Source organism: Seriola aureovittata, chromosome 14 (assembly GCF_021018895.1).
Source record: "Seriola aureovittata isolate HTS-2021-v1 ecotype China chromosome 14, ASM2101889v1, whole genome shotgun sequence".
In the NCBI taxonomy this organism is placed as follows: domain Eukaryota; kingdom Metazoa; phylum Chordata; class Actinopteri; order Carangiformes; family Carangidae; genus Seriola; species Seriola aureovittata.
In genome coordinates, this window is record NC_079377.1 from 13991056 (window position 1) to 14009403 (window position 18348).

The 18348-nt window shown below is 41.4% G+C and overlaps 1 protein-coding gene across 2 annotated transcripts; it reads left to right on the plus strand.

Annotated features, from left to right (window-relative positions):
- The first annotated feature begins 141 nt into the window (after nucleotides 1-141).
- ogdhl (oxoglutarate dehydrogenase L) lies at nucleotides 142-18223 on the plus strand. Of its 2 annotated transcripts, none has more exons than XM_056396111.1 (23): nucleotides 142-2164; nucleotides 2856-3079; nucleotides 3574-3744; nucleotides 4553-4655; nucleotides 6409-6524; nucleotides 6640-6794; nucleotides 7222-7368; nucleotides 7472-7562; nucleotides 7663-7842; nucleotides 7941-8069; nucleotides 8396-8575; nucleotides 8683-8835; nucleotides 9532-9634; nucleotides 9716-9844; nucleotides 10152-10302; nucleotides 13266-13393; nucleotides 13490-13668; nucleotides 13826-13897; nucleotides 14470-14595; nucleotides 15587-15659; nucleotides 15757-15920; nucleotides 16032-16186; nucleotides 16301-18223. In XM_056396111.1, exons 2-23 carry the CDS (start codon nucleotides 2858-2860, stop codon nucleotides 16422-16424), a joined length of 3051 nt encoding a protein of 1016 aa, XP_056252086.1. In that variant the 5' UTR covers nucleotides 142-2164; nucleotides 2856-2857; the 3' UTR covers nucleotides 16425-18223. The 2 variants fall into 2 exon arrangements, with proteins under 2 accessions (XP_056252086.1, XP_056252087.1); XM_056396112.1 differs by lacking the exon at nucleotides 142-2164 and adding an exon at nucleotides 2205-2412.
- Nucleotides 18224-18348: the final 125 nt, after the last annotated feature.

An 18348-nucleotide genomic window follows, 5' to 3' on the forward strand; every position in this document is an offset into this window, starting at 1 on the left:
TCAATATGATTTACTGACTAATGACCAAAGGATCTGTACAATACAAGCAAAAACTTAACAAGGTCGTGTGGAGATCAGCTATTTAAAGGCTGCATAGCCTCACCTCGGGTAACTAATTTTAATGTTAACTAAAAAATGATGTCAAGAAGTCATTTCAGCAGTATTCTCAGTATGTTTCTTTACGTCCGGGTAATTGAATTATTCATAGATCATCTTGAAATAATAGATTTAATTGCATGACTGTTGCCTTCATCAGAGAGAATTCATTTCTTTTTTTATGCGTGTCTTTGAAACTGTGCCTTGGCACCACAGATTTCTCTTTTAATTTAATGAAATCATACATTATTTAATATTTGAAATGTGATTGATTTTTGTGATAGCACGTGTACCAAGGGCTGTCAGACAAATTTAATTCTAGCTCCAAACATGCTTTATTAGATGAATTAGGGTTCCTAAATAGCCTCATGACGTGGACTTCCATAAATGGTGTGTAGGCTTGGCTTGGGTAAGTGGATTAGACATTATCTGCTTCTCCCGCTCTTTGTACCGAGCCCAGCATTGACCAAATGAGCTGTGGACTCAGTCATGGACACAGTCAATTTGGTTTGGCAGACCTGACTGTTTATGGCTGCTGTGAGCCTGAGTCATCTGAACATTAACTTTTTGGTTAGGTTACTGGTGCCTTCTGGATCAAATCTGTCATTACTCCTTGGACACTTAACATTGACACTGAATGAATCCCACAAATGAATAATGACAATCAAAAAAACAGTGATGGATGTATTAAGACATTTTTCAGCTTTTGCACATTGTCAAAAACACTTTCACCAGAAATAGGAGGTTGGAAAATAGTCTCATGTTTAATTTTCCCCCATGCACAAGAAATGTTTCCAACATCAAACAGCTGCTCCAGTCTTGTCCTGTATAGTGATGTAATTATTCTAAACAGGATGTAATTTAACACCAATCCCTGTTACCCAGCAGCACAGGTCTTTTCATCGATGAACATTATTAATAAAACGCCAGAAAGCCACTGTTCTTCGCTCCATCTCTGTCAGGCAGCAACGCCACCACAACAAAATGGCATTTCAGTTAATAATTGCCTGACCCTGCGTTCTCTAGGTCAGCTGGAGAGCAGCACCAAACCCAAACTCAAATCATGAAAAAGGAAGAACTGTCTCTTTGAGGGAACACTCATTATTAAAGTGGGTTTTTTTAGAGTGAATATATTGTGGCTGTGCATGAAAACACTTGGCGATATCCAGCTAAATGGTTAAATTAAAGTTACAGGATGAAAAGGGAGGCTGGTTTGTACAAAGGTAACCAGTTTAAAAGCCACATAATGACACTCTGATCAATGGCATGTTTTAATATCTAGACCTACACTATTCTGTCTGGTAAATCCTCTTACAACTCGTGCCCACTTCACCCCCCCCCCCTTTTTTTTTTTCAGTGGTGTGTGATTGTCATGATGGATAATACTGTTCCTTCCTGTGCCAGCAAGTATGACTGATGAAAATCTAGATGAGGAGGAGAGCAGGCTTAGGGAGGGGGAAGGAAAGAGGCAGGAGAGAGGGAGTGAGGGAGGGCCAATTATCTTATTGTTTAACCCACTCAAGGTAGAAGCCCATCAATCTGAAACCACTTGCTCAAATGACTCATGTTCAGGCTTTCTAAAAGTTTAATTGGCTTATATAATTAACACTGAGGGGAAAGACATATGTGTGATGTAACTTAGAGGGGAAAAAAATGAGTGTGTGCCAGGGCTCATAGATTTGAAGTGACAGGATTGAAGTAAGTAAACCAAGACACCACAAACCACAAACCTCACAATAATTAACCTCCTGATATTTTTTGTATCATTTAAAAAAAAAAAAAATCTGGAAATAGAAAATTATCTGGAAATATAATGAATTTTATGGATTGTTTTTCTATCTCTGTGTCCCTGAGCTGGTGTGTTTGGCTGTAATTTAGGCACCACTGGCACCTTTGGGTGCAGCAGGCTGCTTGCTTTGCGGAGGAAGCACCACCTGACAGGCGGGGGGCGTGTCAAACCGTGGCTGCTGCTGCTCTCCGATCTGTGTCACCTTCACTGATACCTGTCCTACTTTTTACCTGCACCCCTCGGCGATGACAATACAGTCGAAGAGCGGTGCAGTCTAAGGTAAATGTAATTTTTAGAAATAAAACATGGGTGACATTTGAAAAACCACCGTCCTGCTTTTTTTTTTTCCCGTGATGCCGCGCTTTTGCAGTGTCAGAGACAAGGGGAGATTATGAGGATTTGTGTTGACGTTGAGGGATTAGAGGTCCAGGGACACCGTAGCAGACCCAGAATGAACTAGGCAATGTTTAAGCATTGATGTCGGCGCTGTGTCCTGACGCAAACAGTAAAGCATCCTGCAGGAAAAGGTGAGGAAGTTGTAGCAGCGGGTTATACTGCAGTAACAGACCACCATACTTGGTTGGACTCTTCGCGGTTACGCGCTTTTTTTATTTTTTGCAGCTGGAGCGACTTCGCGCAGAAACAGACTCACAGGCCGTTACATGGCTGTTAGTCATGTAATGGCTTTACATCAAATGTATGCCGCTTCGATCAGTGGAGATTCCACTGAAAATACACGCTTGTAAAGGTCATTTAATCCACGACGAGTCTGTGCGCAATTATAGTTTATGCGTAACCTATAATCAGTTTGTGCAGCTGAGGTATTGTTTTCTGTGTGACATTCAGAAACTTCTCATTCAGAGGATGCTTTGTAATAAAATTGTGACGTCAAATTTTTACTAATGCACACTTTTCTGCAAAAAATTCAAGATGTTTGCAACCAATTTTCTCTTTCTCTGTGTGTCTATAGCCATGAGTCAGTTTCGGGCGTTAGCGGGTGTGCTGAGGGGTGGGTGTGCTGGGGGAAGCCAGTGGCTGCGAGGGCGTGGAGGGGGCCCGGCCAGGCGCTGGGTTGATCTAAGGAGAGGCTGCTCCTCTGGGGCTGCACCTGTCCCCTCAGCAGTGGCCAGCAGCTCCAGCTATGTGGAGGAGATGTACTTTGCCTGGCTGGAGGATCATAAAAACGTCCACGAGGTAATCATGTGCAACATGCCCCATTTATTTCCATATCAGTTAATAACTGCTGAGAGATATTGAATATAAACTTTTTTTTTTGCCCATTAATGGAAATTTGCAGAGGGCACAATGTGCAGCACCCCTGCAACCTGGGCTGGTTTAACAGCTAAATTACAATGTGTTGGTCTTGAAACACAGTTCAGCACATCTCCGGCCAGAGGACCCTTAATAAATATGCACTAGGGTGTGCTGTTAGCTCAATTGCCTGACTCATGTAAATATACTGTGGCTGCAAATGTTCTGGACTCCTGCCTGGCCTTTCACAGACACATCAACCACCCAGCCTTACTTCCTTCCTCTCTACACTGTGACTAAAGGCAGGAACACATTAAAACACGTCTTAACCAGAGTGTCCGATGGTGTACTTCATTATTAGTCACTAAGCAGGAGCGATGCTGTTGCTCCATGTTCCTGTTTGCCTCCTGTTGGATCTGCCTTTCTCCGTCTTCTAGTCTTGGGATGCATTCTTCCGCAACATCCAGGCCTCCAGTCCGTCTGGCGAGGCGGGAGAGAGACGCCCCTCTGCTCTGCTCCAGGGCCGAGTGCTGTCCCACTCACCAGACATGACACAGAAAGTGGTGGAGGACCACCTGGCTGTACACACTCTCATTAGAGCCTACCAGGTAACTCCACACTCACCCGGCCCCGCTATGAGGAACCCATGCACACACACACACACACATGGATAAACACACTGTGCATGCATCAGATTTTGGAGTAATGTGGATTTATCTTATTTGCAAATAAAAAGATTGATCACATATCTCATAGGCATCCATTTAAATATTAAAGCAGTGTCTGTGTACAGAATTAAGATGTCATCTGCCTTGAGCCACAACTGGCTGACTATTAGTATCTCCTATGTGTGTGTGTGAAAAATGCATCAAACAAAATCAGCTTGACTCGCCAAAACAGATGCAACTGGCAATGGGAGCTGTTTATACTGTGTGTCCCTGTATTAAAAGGAATGTACAATTTGTTTGTCACTGCATGAGGTTATGCAAATTGGTAGATTAAGTCTAACCTACTTACCCTGGCTGCTTTTTGAAAATGGAAATATCAAAGAGACTACTTAAACAAAACAGGTGGTAACGTTCCCCATGCCCTCAAATTAATTCGAGGAACTATCCGAGGGATTTATTAAATTCTGTCTTTTGGCAAAAGCGTCACTTTTATTCCCAGCTTGTTGAAATCCTTGTGGGAATGTGTGTGCGTACATACACATAAAAGCACTCCCATGGGGCTCTTTCCTCAGAGAGGTTGACCTATAACTGAGTGTTAGCTTATGCTCCAGCTGTTCATACTCAGCATCATGCTGGCAGCAGGCCCCTTTCCAAATTGCATCTTGATCTCTTCTGCTCGTCACTTTCTGTTTTTTACCTGATTCTCTCCTTCTCTCCTCATCTCTCCCAACGTTATCTCTCTGAGTAGATCCGTGGTCACCACGTTGCCCAGTTAGATCCTCTGGGAATCCTGGAGGCTGACCTGGACTCCTTCGTTCCGTCTGATCTGATCACCACCATTGACAAATTAGGTGAGGTTCGCAACTAAAACATCACAAACAAAGAGTTTTTGTGATGATGTTGTTGTCTTTAGTCTCTTGTGTTCATAGTTTTTTGTTTACTGAGGTGGTTTCATCACTTTAAGCTCCATTAGCATTTAAAACAGACTATTATTTAAAAAATATGTCAAAATGAAATTTTTTGAATTACTGACTAGAGATTCATGGTTCCATCCAACGGTATGATTCTACATTTCCTGGTTCTGGTCTAGACTTTGTAAATAAGAAGTATATGGTTGCTGGTATATGGAGATAACCTGTAGGCAGTATACGGTGTATGCTGATGAGATTCACACTATAGAAGGCCTTTCTTCAAATTAACTCAGGATACTTGTTGTGTTTAAAGATTTCAGTCAAAAGCATATTATTCTCTTTGGCAGCTTGATCTTCCTTATAAATGTAAATATCTGATTTGCATTTTTCCTGTGCATCTATACATGTATTATACACACATCTCCGATCCAGGGTCATGTAACTCATCAGACCCAGGCGTGTAAGTGGTATTTCAGTATAAAAGGCACCGTTACATTCTCCGCCAAGTCTGTATACGGGTTGGTTGTCCTAATGCTGTCATTAATCTCAGGCCTAGCTCTTGTCATTCTCCATTTCATTAAGCGGACTGAGGGTCGAAAGATGCGGGACGGCTACAGAGAGCGATCGAAGTCTGCGGTAATGGCTAGTAAAGAGGAGAGAGAGAGATATATAAGGAGAGACATTGTTTCTGCTGTTATCGGTGATCAGTGTGTGTCAGGACATAGCGTTGCATTATGTATTGTTACCAGGACTATAGCTCCTTAATGAAAGCTAATGACAGCCTCCGTAGCCCCTTATTTGGTCAGCTGATAGTGCACGAGTCTATTCTTGGCCCCCTTTGTCTTTGCTGTGTTCCTAATATGATTTGCACCTGTCTCCTCTTATGTTGCTTGCGATCTTGAGCTTGACCAGCTCTCTCAGGTGGGCTTCGTCAGAACAGAGACCTATGTGTGGGGCTACAGATACTGATGCTGTATCTCCACAGGTCCTGCTGCCTTACACTCTACAGATTCATACTGGTTAATAGTTTTTATTTTCTACCCTCAGGTTTTGTTTTCACAGTTTCTGCCATCAAATCAATCAACTCTGATTAACATTTTTGAATTTTGTCAGTCAGTTCACTGCAGGCTGATGATCTGAGAGTGGAGGGAGCGCTGCAATCTCATTAGGAGTTGCAGCTAATGATTGTTTTCATTATCAATTAATCTTTTGCTTATTATATTTTAATAGCTCGGTTAGTCATCATTTACACTATAAAAATATCTATCACGATTTCCCAGAGCCCAGGATGACATTTTCAAATGGCTTGTTTCACCCAACCTCCAGTCCTTCACTTGCTTTTGATAAAGCTGGAACCAACAGTGTTTGATATTTATGCTTGATAAATGACTTAAATGATTAATCCATTATCAAAATTGTTTGATGATCAAAGTTAGGTTCATTGACTAAACAACTAATCAGGTTAATTCTAAATATTTGTATATTTGTGATAAAACATTACCAAACATTTCAGTAATCATAATAATACATTTCCTACTTTTTAATTCTCGTAACTGGGATTTCTGCTCTGTTCGCATGATATGGCGGTTTTACTTAAGCCCTGTTGAATCACATTATAATAGTGCTCCCTGGAAACTAATAGCTTACATCCTCTACAGTGAGCCTGATCAAAATTTATGTGATCTTATTGTAGGTTTCTACGGTCTTGATGAGTCTGACTTGGACAGGAGCTTCCAGCTGCCTCCTACCACCTTCATCGGAGGAGAAAACACCACTCTTCCTCTGAGAGAAATCATACGCAGACTAGAGGTATTTTGTTTGTGAGTTTGATCCTGTACGTTTTTTTTCTAATGATGAGGGAAAGCAGTAACACTGTATCATTCTTTTTCTTTCTTTCTTTTTTTTTTAATCTCTTCTTTTTCAGACATCCTACTGCGGTCACATTGGAGTCGAATTCATGTTCATCAACAACGTGGACCAGTGTCAGTGGATTCGTCAGAAATTTGAGACTCCGGGAATCATGCAGTTCACTAATGCTGAGAAGAGAACTCTGCTCGCCCGCCTGATCAGATCCACACGGTCAGCAGTGAATAAACTCTTTCCACAGCTCACACTTTGGTGACAGCACGATAATTCACTTTTAGTTATAACCCATATCACATAAACAAACACTCCTGTACGCCTGTATATTTGGGAAGATAAACACCTTATTCTTTATTTGAGCTCATTTTCATCTTTGATTTATGATTTAAGAAGTTACTGGAGTTTGTTCCTGGAAGTGATCTGCCTGCATATTTCTTCTCCTGTGGATGATTCATTTCTTTATGATGTAACAGTAGAGTAAATCAATATGTGCTAAGTTGTTTCTATAGATGTATGCAAATAACTGTGTGCAAGTGCCTTAAACCTTCATGATGTTGTTCCAAAATTCTTTACTGTTATACAATACAATACATTAATATCATGAAGTATTGTTAGTTATTCCTCAATTGTTTTTCTTGTTAAGGTTTGAGGACTTCCTGGCCAGGAAGTGGTCATCAGAGAAACGTTTTGGTCTAGAGGGCTGTGAAGTGCTCATCCCTGCTCTTAAAACCATCATTGACAAATCGAGTGCTGCGGGCATCGACAGTGTGATCATGGGGATGCCTCATCGGTAATGTGTACTACACCTTCTGTCCCCTCTCTGTTCAGTCTATGCATGCAGTCAATTATTTTCCTCCCATGTCTGATGTAGACCTTACGAACTATATTCCCAGGGGTCGACTGAATGTTCTCGCTAATGTGATCCGTAAGGATCTGGACCAGATTTTCTGCCAGTTCGACCCCAAGTTAGAGGCTGCTGATGAGGTGAGGAAGAGGTTAATATGTGACAATGTGGAATACTGCAGAGAAATGCATTTTGAAGATACAGATGATGCTTTATTTATCTCAATGTCTATACTTGTAGGGTTCGGGTGATGTCAAATACCATCTTGGAATGTACCACGAAAGGATTAACCGCGAGACAGACAAGGACATCACGCTGTCACTCATGGCAAACCCCTCCCACCTGGAGGCAGTGGACCCAGTGGTAATGGGCAAGGCCAAAGCTGAGCAGTTCTACAGAGGAGACACCCAGGGAAAGAAGGTAACAGTTATTATATCAGGTACATGGAGTTTATGTTTTGAAAATATGATTTTGAAGGTGCTTCATCTTCATCTTCATCTATGATGGGATTTTTCCAGGTCATGTCCATCTTGATGCACGGTGACGCTGCGTTTGCTGGACAAGGAGTTGTGTATGAGACCTTCCACTTAAGTGAGCTTCCCTCCTACACGACACATGGTACAATCCACGTGGTGGTCAATAACCAGGTACTGGAAAGATCAGTGTCACTATAACTATTTCTAGAATGCGTATCTTTTATTATTTGCTCACATGCCAACAGTTAGGGCAGTAATACTAATACTATTACTAATACTTATAGTCTTACTTATGATTATTACTACTGCTACACTTGCTTCACATAACTCTGTTAAAATAATGATTCCAAGCAAATTGTAATTAAAAACTAACAAAATTAGGTGTTAAAACTTTTGTTTTACACACATTTTATTAAACTCATTTTGATTGTTTTACATGCGATTTTAGGCTCTAAATGTAAAGTTATCATGTTTGACATGTGATTGTTCCCTCCCAGATTGGCTTCACCACAGACCCTCGAGTTGCCCGCTCCTCTCACTACCCCACCGATGTGGCTCGCGTTGTCAACGCACCCATCTTCCACGTGAACGCCGATGACCCCGAGGCTGTCATGTACGTGTGTCAGGTGGCTGCAGAGTGGAGGAACACCTTCAACAAGGATGTGGTCATTGACCTGGTCAGTCACAGCCAAGTCTTAATGGATTAACAGCTACATACCAAGACGTATCTTCTGTTTTTAAGGTGTGTGTGCGTGTGTGTGTGTGTGTGTGTGTGTATTTACAGGTTTCTTACAGACGGTTTGGCCATAATGAGATGGACGAGCCCATGTTCACCCAGCCGCTGATGTACAAACAGATCCGTCGGCAGGAGCATGTGCTGAAAAAGTACTCTGACAAGCTCATTTCTGAGGGAGTGGTGACACTGCAGGAATTTGAGGTCTGTGATCTAATGCTGTTTGCTCTTGTTAAATATACAGTATATTGGTAGCTGCTACTGTATGCTCTTGTATTTGATATCACCATCCGCTGGACTACGTGCATTAAATCAAACTTAGATATTGCCCTAGCCTTTGGGTAAATGTGTTGTGCCAGCAGCGCTGTATTCGAGTTTCAATTTACTGACTCAGTTCAATCACCTGGCCTCACAATCCCTCAAACACAGAATATATTGCTCAATGAAGTTGAAGTATCCCTCAGATTCTGGCGCCATTCAATGGAATTGCTCAGTTTCTTCATCCAAAAAAGAAACTTTGATCGTAACATCCATTCTGAACATTTTTTTTATACCACATGTCAGAGAAATACTGCAGCACCTCTTTGGTGTGTTAGTTCCTGGCTTTTGATGGACATTGTTTTCTGTTGTGTGGCCTGCTATTTGGAGTTTTGCAAAAGCCCCATTTGTAATATGGCAAGGCAGAACCATTACTGCTGGTGGAGACTTTCCTCCTCCTCTAATATCTCTCTCTCTGTCTCTTTTTCTCAGTCTTTTTCTCTCTCTCTCTCTCTCTCTCTCAACTACACACAGTTTTGGTTAGTCAGCTGCAGCCCTTTGATTAAAGTAAACAAATTGTGCATCATTTAATATGTGGCATTTTTCATTGTCCCTATTACACAATACCAAATGTGGATGCAGGAAGAGGTTGCCAAATATGACAAGATATGTGAGGAGGCATACACCAGCTCCAAGGATGAAAAGATCTTACACATTCGACACTGGCTCGACTCCCCCTGGCCAGGTATATTCTCCCTTTACCCTAAAAAACTTTCTGCTGAATACTTTCTTGTTCCCGCTGAAAGGAAACTGTCTCTCTCTGTAGATTTCTTCACAGCGGAGGGAGAGCCCAGGAGCATGAGCTGTGTCCCCAGCGGACTGGAGGAGGAGGTTCTGCAGCACATTGGCCACACAGCCAGCTCAGTGCCCCTGGAAGATTTTAAGATCCACCCCGGTGAGTCCAGTTGCTTTCTGTGGGAAAAACACAATTACATTGTTTTTGGACATTTTCTTCTACTGGGATGATATTAGGTCAATAAAGCAGTTCACTTGTAAACACATCCTTTCCTAAGAGCAGCTTTTTGGCCTACACAGATGAGGCTATAGCAATTAACACTGGCGCAAGGGTTTTTTAATGTTTCTTACAACACATTACGTCAGTCCATCGTGTTTTATTGTTTTATATTCCCTTCACCAGTGCTCCTCTGAGAAATCACTTGTTTTTTGTTTTTTTTGTTCCTCTGTCTGTGTTCGTATTCCAGGTGTGTCTCGTATCCTGCGTGGTCGAGCTGACCTGGTGAAGAATCGGCAGATGGACTGGGCTCTAGGAGAGTACATGGCCTTCGGTTCCCTTCTCAAAGATGGCATTCATGTGCGGCTCAGCGGGCAGGATGTAGAACGGGGCACCTTTAGGTGAGTCTATGTCAACTGAAAACTCAATGTTGCCTCATTTTACGAATCCTTTTCAAACCTCTATGCCTGTTTGTATTAAATTCCTCATCTGCGCTACGGGGAGCTCCTACTGCCACCACAGCCTCCTGCTGAGGACAAGTGTGCAGCTCTGTTGTACTAAAGAAACCTCAAGCGTAGTTATTGAATAAACAGTGTTTTAAATATATCCAGTTTTTTCTCACTTGTGGAGTCATAGTCATGAGCTCACACACAAATTACATTATTATTTTATCTTTCTTTACAATCACATACAAGGCCTGAGCGACAAATCAGTGTCATTGTTTATCAACTTGAAGCTGAATCATATTGTGATGAAGTGACATTATCTTTTTGTCATTCTATAAATTGCTATTGTCCAAATCAGTGATGAACTGTAACCGAAGGTTCACATTATTTATGCAAATGAAAATAAAAACAAATACATTTTTTCTTATGTCATTTGCAACAGTAGAGCACAGTTCAGTGTTTTGAGCTTCTTCTTTGTTTTTTAATGTGATATTGCATGTATTTTCCATATGGGCCTGGCCACATTATTAGGTACACCTATAGAGTTTAATGTAATACATCATAACAGATCTGCCACAACTTCTACGTTTAGGAAGATTAGATTATTATAATGTTCAGTTTTTGTTGACTTTTTGTTGGTGTTAATTCAACTATATGTTTATTATTTAGGACATAGTCAGTGGTGGTGTCGTACTGACCCCCATTATAATAAAATATGTTTATAAACTACAGCCTCAGTAATGTAGAGTTATATGTAATTAACACCTCTCTGACAGTGTCAATCAAAACTGAACATTATCATTGTTGTAAAGGTGGAATTGATGGCAGAGCAGTTGTGTTGGACTACATTAGATTTTACATGTACACCTAATGAAGTGGCTGCTGAGTACATGTCGATATTGGAAAATATTCTCAATATTATGTCACCCAGCTCTGCGGTGACTCTTAGATTGAGGTTTCCCCAAATGTACTATTTTGAAAACAAACTGGCACATTTGTTGAGAGTGTCAGGGTCACCATGCCTGACCAGAATTAAGGGGTAAAAAAAAAACCACTCTCATAGAGACTGAAGTGAATTTAGTAATTGGGGGGGTGGGGGTGGCACAGGGAGTCTGTCAGACAGAGGACGTCAGCACAGTCTCCTGGGATCTGTGAAGCCCACATGGTGTTGTCATGGTATGGAGGGAACGAGTGACACATGAACAAAACCAGCTCCCCCTTTTCACTGCGCCTGTCTCATCTGTCCCCTATCATTTCTCCACCAGCCCATCTCTACTGACACCGCACCCCGCCCCCCCCTTCCCAACCCGCCTCCAGCTCACAGCGACATACATCACACTAACTAACCAGAGGCTACGGGGCTTTTTCTTTTGCCTCGCATTTACCACTGACATCGACTTCTCCTCTTCCTCTGTCCCGTTCAGTAGGGTAATGTTCCTGGCCTGTAAAAAAAAAAAAAAAAAAAATGACAGCAGTCAAACACGACATGGTGTTTGTTCCACATTTTATTCTTTGTGTTACCTTTCTTTCTCATTGTACTTCAGCTATACTTTCCCCCCTTTACCTCCCTTTACCGCTTTTTTCCTCCTTCCACCTACAGTTTTTTTCATCCCCCACTACTCTGTTTCCCATCTTAGGAGCTGAGCATATTGGCATGTTACAGTTGAGTGGGCCTGCTTGCGTTTCTGTGATGTACGTAACAGCGTGGACTAATGGATTCAGTTGTCGTGTTTGGGTGGGTTGCATGCACTGCTCCCTGCACCCCTTTCCCTGACTAATGGGGCCCCCAGGCAGTGGAAGTGTGTGTGTTTTTGTGTGTGTATATGTGGAAAAAAAAAACACACACAGTAAGGAGAGAGGGGTGGGCACGCAGTTTATGAGGCAATCCCAGAGAAAGACCTCATTCTCGTGAGGGTTTTTTGGGTCCTCTTTGGATTGTGAGCGAGTGGATTGAGAGAGTGACCTCAATTAATGCTGGATGCTCTTGATTTTCTCCCTTCATCAAAGGATTCGTGGAAGAGGAAGCGTATATCCTGCAGATGTGGAGCAGGGATCAAACAAAACAATTATGCAGTACATGATGTATCCTCATTAGTCCATAATTATGGATGATATTATTCAGAGGACTCAAATCATGATCATCTAGTCTTGTGGGAGGTAATATATCAGATTCAAGATAATAATCAATAGATTTTGGTTATTTCCGGCAATTCTTCTGTCTGACAATTACATAACCTCTAGCACTGTGTGCATGTAGACGTCATTAGAGTGATGTTAAAGGGGTTTAAGTGATTGTCTGATCGTGCTGCATTTGAAGGCTGATTCCTGCACTGGGAGCGAGCCGACTGGCAGGGCTTGTTAACGCTTGGCTCTTTGCTCCCATCAACTGTTGTTGGGCCTCATGCTGCCTGAAGATCGGGAGAGAGGAGGGTACTGCCTTTATAGGCTGAAGCACGGGCTGTAATATGTGTGATTGTGATGACCATGCATCTACTGGGTTAAGAACCTTTAAAGAAATCCAGTTGCCTTAGAAAAGCTGTTGTTTTCACCACTTTTATTTAAGACAGCTTAGAGTCCTCAAAATCTTTTGCGGCAGTATCGCTCTGGAGTTATAAATGCCACACTTTGGATTTTTCTTCAGTAAATACTAGTGATGAAATGATAAGTTCAATCAATTTTCAGAAATTGAGTAATCAGTTAAGGAGCAAAAGCAAAAACCACAAACATTAACTGGTTCCAGCTCCTTAAATGTGGCACTATTTTTCCTCCGTTTTCTATTATTGTAAATTGAATTTTTTATCTTTTATCTTATCTTCAATCTTTTATTTTTAATTTAATTTTTATGTACCATACGTTCATGGATGGTGGTGTTTGTCTGTTTCAGCTCCTTCTGTCTCTGCTTATCTGGTGTTTTACAGTCACCGTCATCATGTTCTGCACGACCAAGAAGTGGACAAACGTATCTGTGTTCCAATGAACCACCTGTGGGCCAACCAGGCTCCTTACACTGTCTGCAACAGCTCCTTGTCAGAGTACGGAGTGCTAGGTGAGACCGAAGCCGCTCTGGCTACACAGCGTGTTATAGAAATCCTTTTTTTTTTTTTTTTCCCCCAACTCTGTTAGAAGATGACTGTGATTTCAGGTTTTGAGCTTGGCTTTGCCATGGCCAGCCCCAATGCTCTGATCCTATGGGAGGCCCAGTTCGGAGACTTTCACAACACAGCCCAGTGTATCATCGACCAGTTCATCAGCTCAGGCCAGGCCAAGTGGGTCCGCAACAATGGTATTATCCTCCTGCTGCCACATGGGATGGAGGGAATGGTGAGAAGTGACAATCAACCAGGCTATAGTTCTTTAGAAAATGGAATAAGGATATGATTCTGTAGTTTTGGATTTTTTAAAATATGCCAAATCTTTAAGTGAAATTCCTACTCCATTTTGTCATTATGTGTCCTGCTCTTCTTCTTTCTGTCCTCAGGGTCCAGAACATTCATCAGCTCGACCTGAGCGCTTTCTGCAGATGAGCAATGATGACCCTGATCACTTCCCTGTGTGTTCACATGTGCAATTTACATTACGGCTCAAATGGTTATCGATGTCAGGAATGTGATTACCTAATGATAAATGTCAAAGAAACTCTTTAACGGTTTGCTGCTTTTCGAATCCAGTAGCTTCAGTGTTTTAATGGCTATGCTTATGTCGTGACCACTTAAGTGATGATTGCCCTTTTCTCGAGAGCTGAGAAGTCTCTTCATTTTGCCCTCCAAAGAGTTAGTATTCAGCAGTAAGTCAGGTCCAAGGGGTCGGCTCGAACAAGGGAACCACAGCGGGCTGTATCAGCAGAAGCTTGCCAGTTTCATCCCCAAATGGGATATTGATCAAACTATGAGTGTCTGTGGGAACTGAGGGATTAGCATTCTTTGTCCTGCGTGTGTGTGTGTGTGTGTGTGAGAGAGCGAGAGGGTGAGAGATACAGTGCACTAATGCGCTCAAGCTTTCCCCTGGCCAATTATGAGGGCAACCATCAGTATAACTTTAGAATTTTGTGTATATGAAGTTAAATCTTTGTTTTCAGAGTCAATAACCTTTATAATTCCTTTTTTTATTTTTATTTCTATTTAGGAGTTTAATGGAGATTTTGAAGTCCAGCAGCTGCATGACTGTAACTGGATCGTAGTCAACTGCTCCACGCCTGCTAACTACTGTCATGTGCTCAGACGACAGATTCTGCTGCCATTCAGAAAACCGGTAAAGTGTAACATCGTCTTCACCGTGTTTTATCTGTTTCATGCTGAGCTTCAGTTTGTCTTGTAATGATCGTTTTTACATTTGAACTCTTGCACAGATTTCATTCAATCACACATGTGGGCCACTGCTTTCGTCAAAGATAAATCCAAGGCATGCTTTGGAAAGTAGTTGCTGATTTGGCAGGAGTTACTGATGTTAGATTTCCGTAGTCCTCAAAAACTCTTATCTCCTCCTGACATAAAAAAAAAATTAGTTTGCCACCACAGCAGCTCATGTCTGTTATTCCAATTAAGTCTCAAATGTGAGAAGGTGAGCGGAAAAAATGTGGTTCAGTCTTAATATTTGTTCATTGCTTCACGCACTATGTTATGATACAATACTATATCAAAACCACACTTTAAAAAGTTTCAGTTTGCAGAAATATGCATAACATGTGATAATATTTACCTAAATTGTATACAGTACAGATATGGTTCTGTATGTTCTTATTTAGTACTTTGAACCACTAAAGTAGTGCTAATTTAGGTATAAAGTTGTAGAATGTAAAGCATTTCTTTTTTTTTTTTGTTTGTATGTGCACAGCTCTTTTTCAGTCTCTCACAGCTTTCAGCCACAGTGAATGTCTTAACTGATCCCCTGTCGCACATAAATGCAATGCTTTGCGAAGCATGAGAAAATTACTTCCTGAGCAAATTAGTGAGAGGGCCAATGGGGGATAATATTGTTTGTTTTTTATGAAAAACTCTGAAATTCTGGACTTGGTCGGCTGAGCACAAAGGGTTTTATTTATTTGATTGTTAAAGAAATGTTTTGTTTTCCCTATGCTGATGTTGCATGCTACATGGTGGCAATAAATAAGCGTGAAAAGAGATAAAAAAACTTTCATCTCTGGAGTTTTTTCAAGGCGCACGATAAAGATACGGATGACAGAATCAATCTGTTGTTTGTCGTTGACAGAAACTTTTTCCTTTTTTTTTTTTTTTTTCCACAGCTGATTATTTTCACTCCAAAATCTCTGCTGAGGCACCCGGATGCAAGGTCCAGTTTTGATGACCTCGCCAAAGGTGAAGTTTTACATCATCTCTGTGAAATGTGACATAGGAATGTGTCATAAATGTTGGTGTACAGCTGTAGCAAACATACCATATCCCCTGTCTGCAGGCACTAAATTCAAGAGGCTGATTCCTGATCAGGGTCCTGCGAGTCAAAACCCAGGGCAAGTGAAGAGGGTGATCTTCTGCACTGGCAAAGTCTACTATGAACTGGCTAAAGAGAGGAAACAGCAAACCCTGGAGAAAGATGTCACCATCATCAGACTTGAACAGGTGTTTATTCCCTCTCCTCTGTCTGAGCGTGTCATGCACTCTGGATTTTGAAATGGGAGTAATGCAATTTTGTAATTTCTCCTTCTACTTATTCTTCACCTTCCCCCTTAGATCGCTCCGTTCCCATTTGACCTGGTCAGAGCGGAGGCGGAGAAATATGCCAACGCGGAGCTGGTCTGGTGTCAGGAGGAGCACAAAAACATGGGTTACTACGATTACGTCCGGCCACGTTTCCTCACAGTGATGGCCAACAGGAAACCCATCTGGTAAGGCTCTCGCTGGATTCACTCATGAGGCGAAACTGGAACAATCTGTTCAGAGAGTCTGGTAAAGGATTTGAACTCTTGTCACTGGCGACAAACCGTCTGTGTTTCTTCCAGGTATGTGGGACGGGACCCTGCAGCCGCGCCTGCGACAGGGAACAAGTCCACCCACCTGAATGAGCTGAGGAGGTTCATGGACACTGCTTTCAACCTGAGCGCCTTCCAGGGGAAGGACTTGTAATGGAGATCTGAAATGAGAACCAGGCTGGAGGTGCAGTTTCATCTCCGACCACCATAGTCTATTTATTCTATGAAGTCTTCACATGGCACAGTTTTACAACTCTTATAGATTTGTGACAATCTGAAGCATAGTCTTAGTAAGCGTCATTCTAACCCCTGATAACCTTATGTGAAAGATTAGTCTGCAGCACTAGCTGATTTATGCTTGAATCAGTCTACACAATATTTACGTCTGTAGAGATGGTCACCGCAACAGATTAAGAGATCATGATTTTGTTCCGACTTGAACGAGATCTGTGTCAGACTACATGTTGAATCCCAACCAGTCATACTGTAGCTTGCAGACCTTCATGACCTGCAACAGCTGTGGTGTCAGAGGCGTCATGGAGGACACTGAAGATGTTATTAAAGTAGGTGGAAGATGACAAAAAATACTACTACCACTACTACTACATGCAAGTCTTTCTATGATATGTCCTATATGCAGAATCAGTTGTCTTTCTGTAATGCACTAATGTAATGCATTTGACAGAGCAGCAAATTGTTGTGGCCAGTATTCATTGCTATTCCCTGGCCATGCCCCATGTCAAATCAAATCATGTCATTTTTATTTATATATCCCAAAATCACCCTCTGTCAACCTTTATCTTTATTCCCTGAATTTGGAGAGGGAAAACCTCCACATGTAGGCTGATCCCAGCTTTACTGCAACAATCTGCACTTTATTCAACCAACACTATTCAGCAAAGGGCCTTTATGGTCGTTTTGGTACAGTACAGTGTGTGTTTATAGAGTGTTGTCTAAAGGGAACTAGACACATTTCAGCCTCTACAGGGTGCTAAACCTCCAACACCGTGATTTCAAAATAAAGGTTACTTGCAAAATTATTCTACAAACATTAAATATAATCACTCCATCACAGAATTTTCACTTGAGCACCTACTGTAGATAAGTGGTGAAGTAATAACAGTACCTCCAATAACATTCACACACCAAAATTCAAATTTGTGACAATCACTGTTTTATGCAATAGCTTTAGTACTGTAGATAGCTCCATTGCTTTTATGCAGAATACTATTGTAAATTTATAGTATTGATTCACATTTGTATTGATTTTTGTAAATGATGACCAGATGCACACAAAACACTGACCGTTGTACTTAAGCACTGAATGTATATCACATATCACCGATATGAAGACTGTTCTCAAATTAAACACAGCAGTAGGTTTTCTGCCTGTATTTACGTGGGCTACCTTAGCTGTAAATGAAAGAGAGTTTGTTGTCACACCTCACTTCACCAGGAGACATGAGCCAGCTGGCATAGAGACTTGCAGCCATGTTTTCTACTTAGGACATAAGGCTCGGCTTCCTCTTCAGAGGCTGAGGGATGCACACACACACACACACACACACACACACACACACACAAACACAGCAAAGCCTTGGATGCTTTGAGAGCAATATTGACGCTTGGTTGTCAAATTAAAATCCCCAGGTATTTAACAGAATTGATATTAGTTACTTCTCTGCTTTGTAATGCTCCGTAAAATTATGCCTCTTGTTTAACTGTACTGTAGCTTTCCTTTTCCACTTACAGCTGAAGATTTAACCATAAGCCATGCACAAACATCAGCTTCCATATTAAATGACTTTATAGGTTTATGTATTGTACTTAATTAATAGAAGAAAAATACGTCCACATATCTGTTTGGGTACTGAAACATACGCACAGCTTGATGAGGTTGTACTAACACTAGGAATAATGACACATACAATAAAATATCTTTAAGATCAATAACGTGCTTTGGTCGTCATGTTTAGTTGTATGTAACGCTGGATATTTTATTTGTGAAAAAACAAATGTGTATGGTTTAATGAAATAAATACATAGGAGCAATACTTATAGATGAACCAATCCATTAG

What these genes read in the sequence shown, in the direction of transcription:
- ogdhl (XM_056396111.1), top strand. Translation starts at nt 2,858, where the DNA reads ATGAGTCAGTTTCGGGCGTTAGCGGGTGTGCTGAGGGGTGGGTGTGCT. An exon ending in AGTTAGAGGCTGCTGATGAG is followed by an intron (nt 7,563 to 7,662) that starts GTGAGGAAGAGG and finishes CTATACTTGTAG; the next exon opens with GGTTCGGGTGATGTCAAATA. An exon ending in TGACACTGCAGGAATTTGAG is followed by an intron (nt 8,836 to 9,531) that starts GTCTGTGATCTA and finishes ATGTGGATGCAG; the next exon opens with GAAGAGGTTGCCAAATATGA.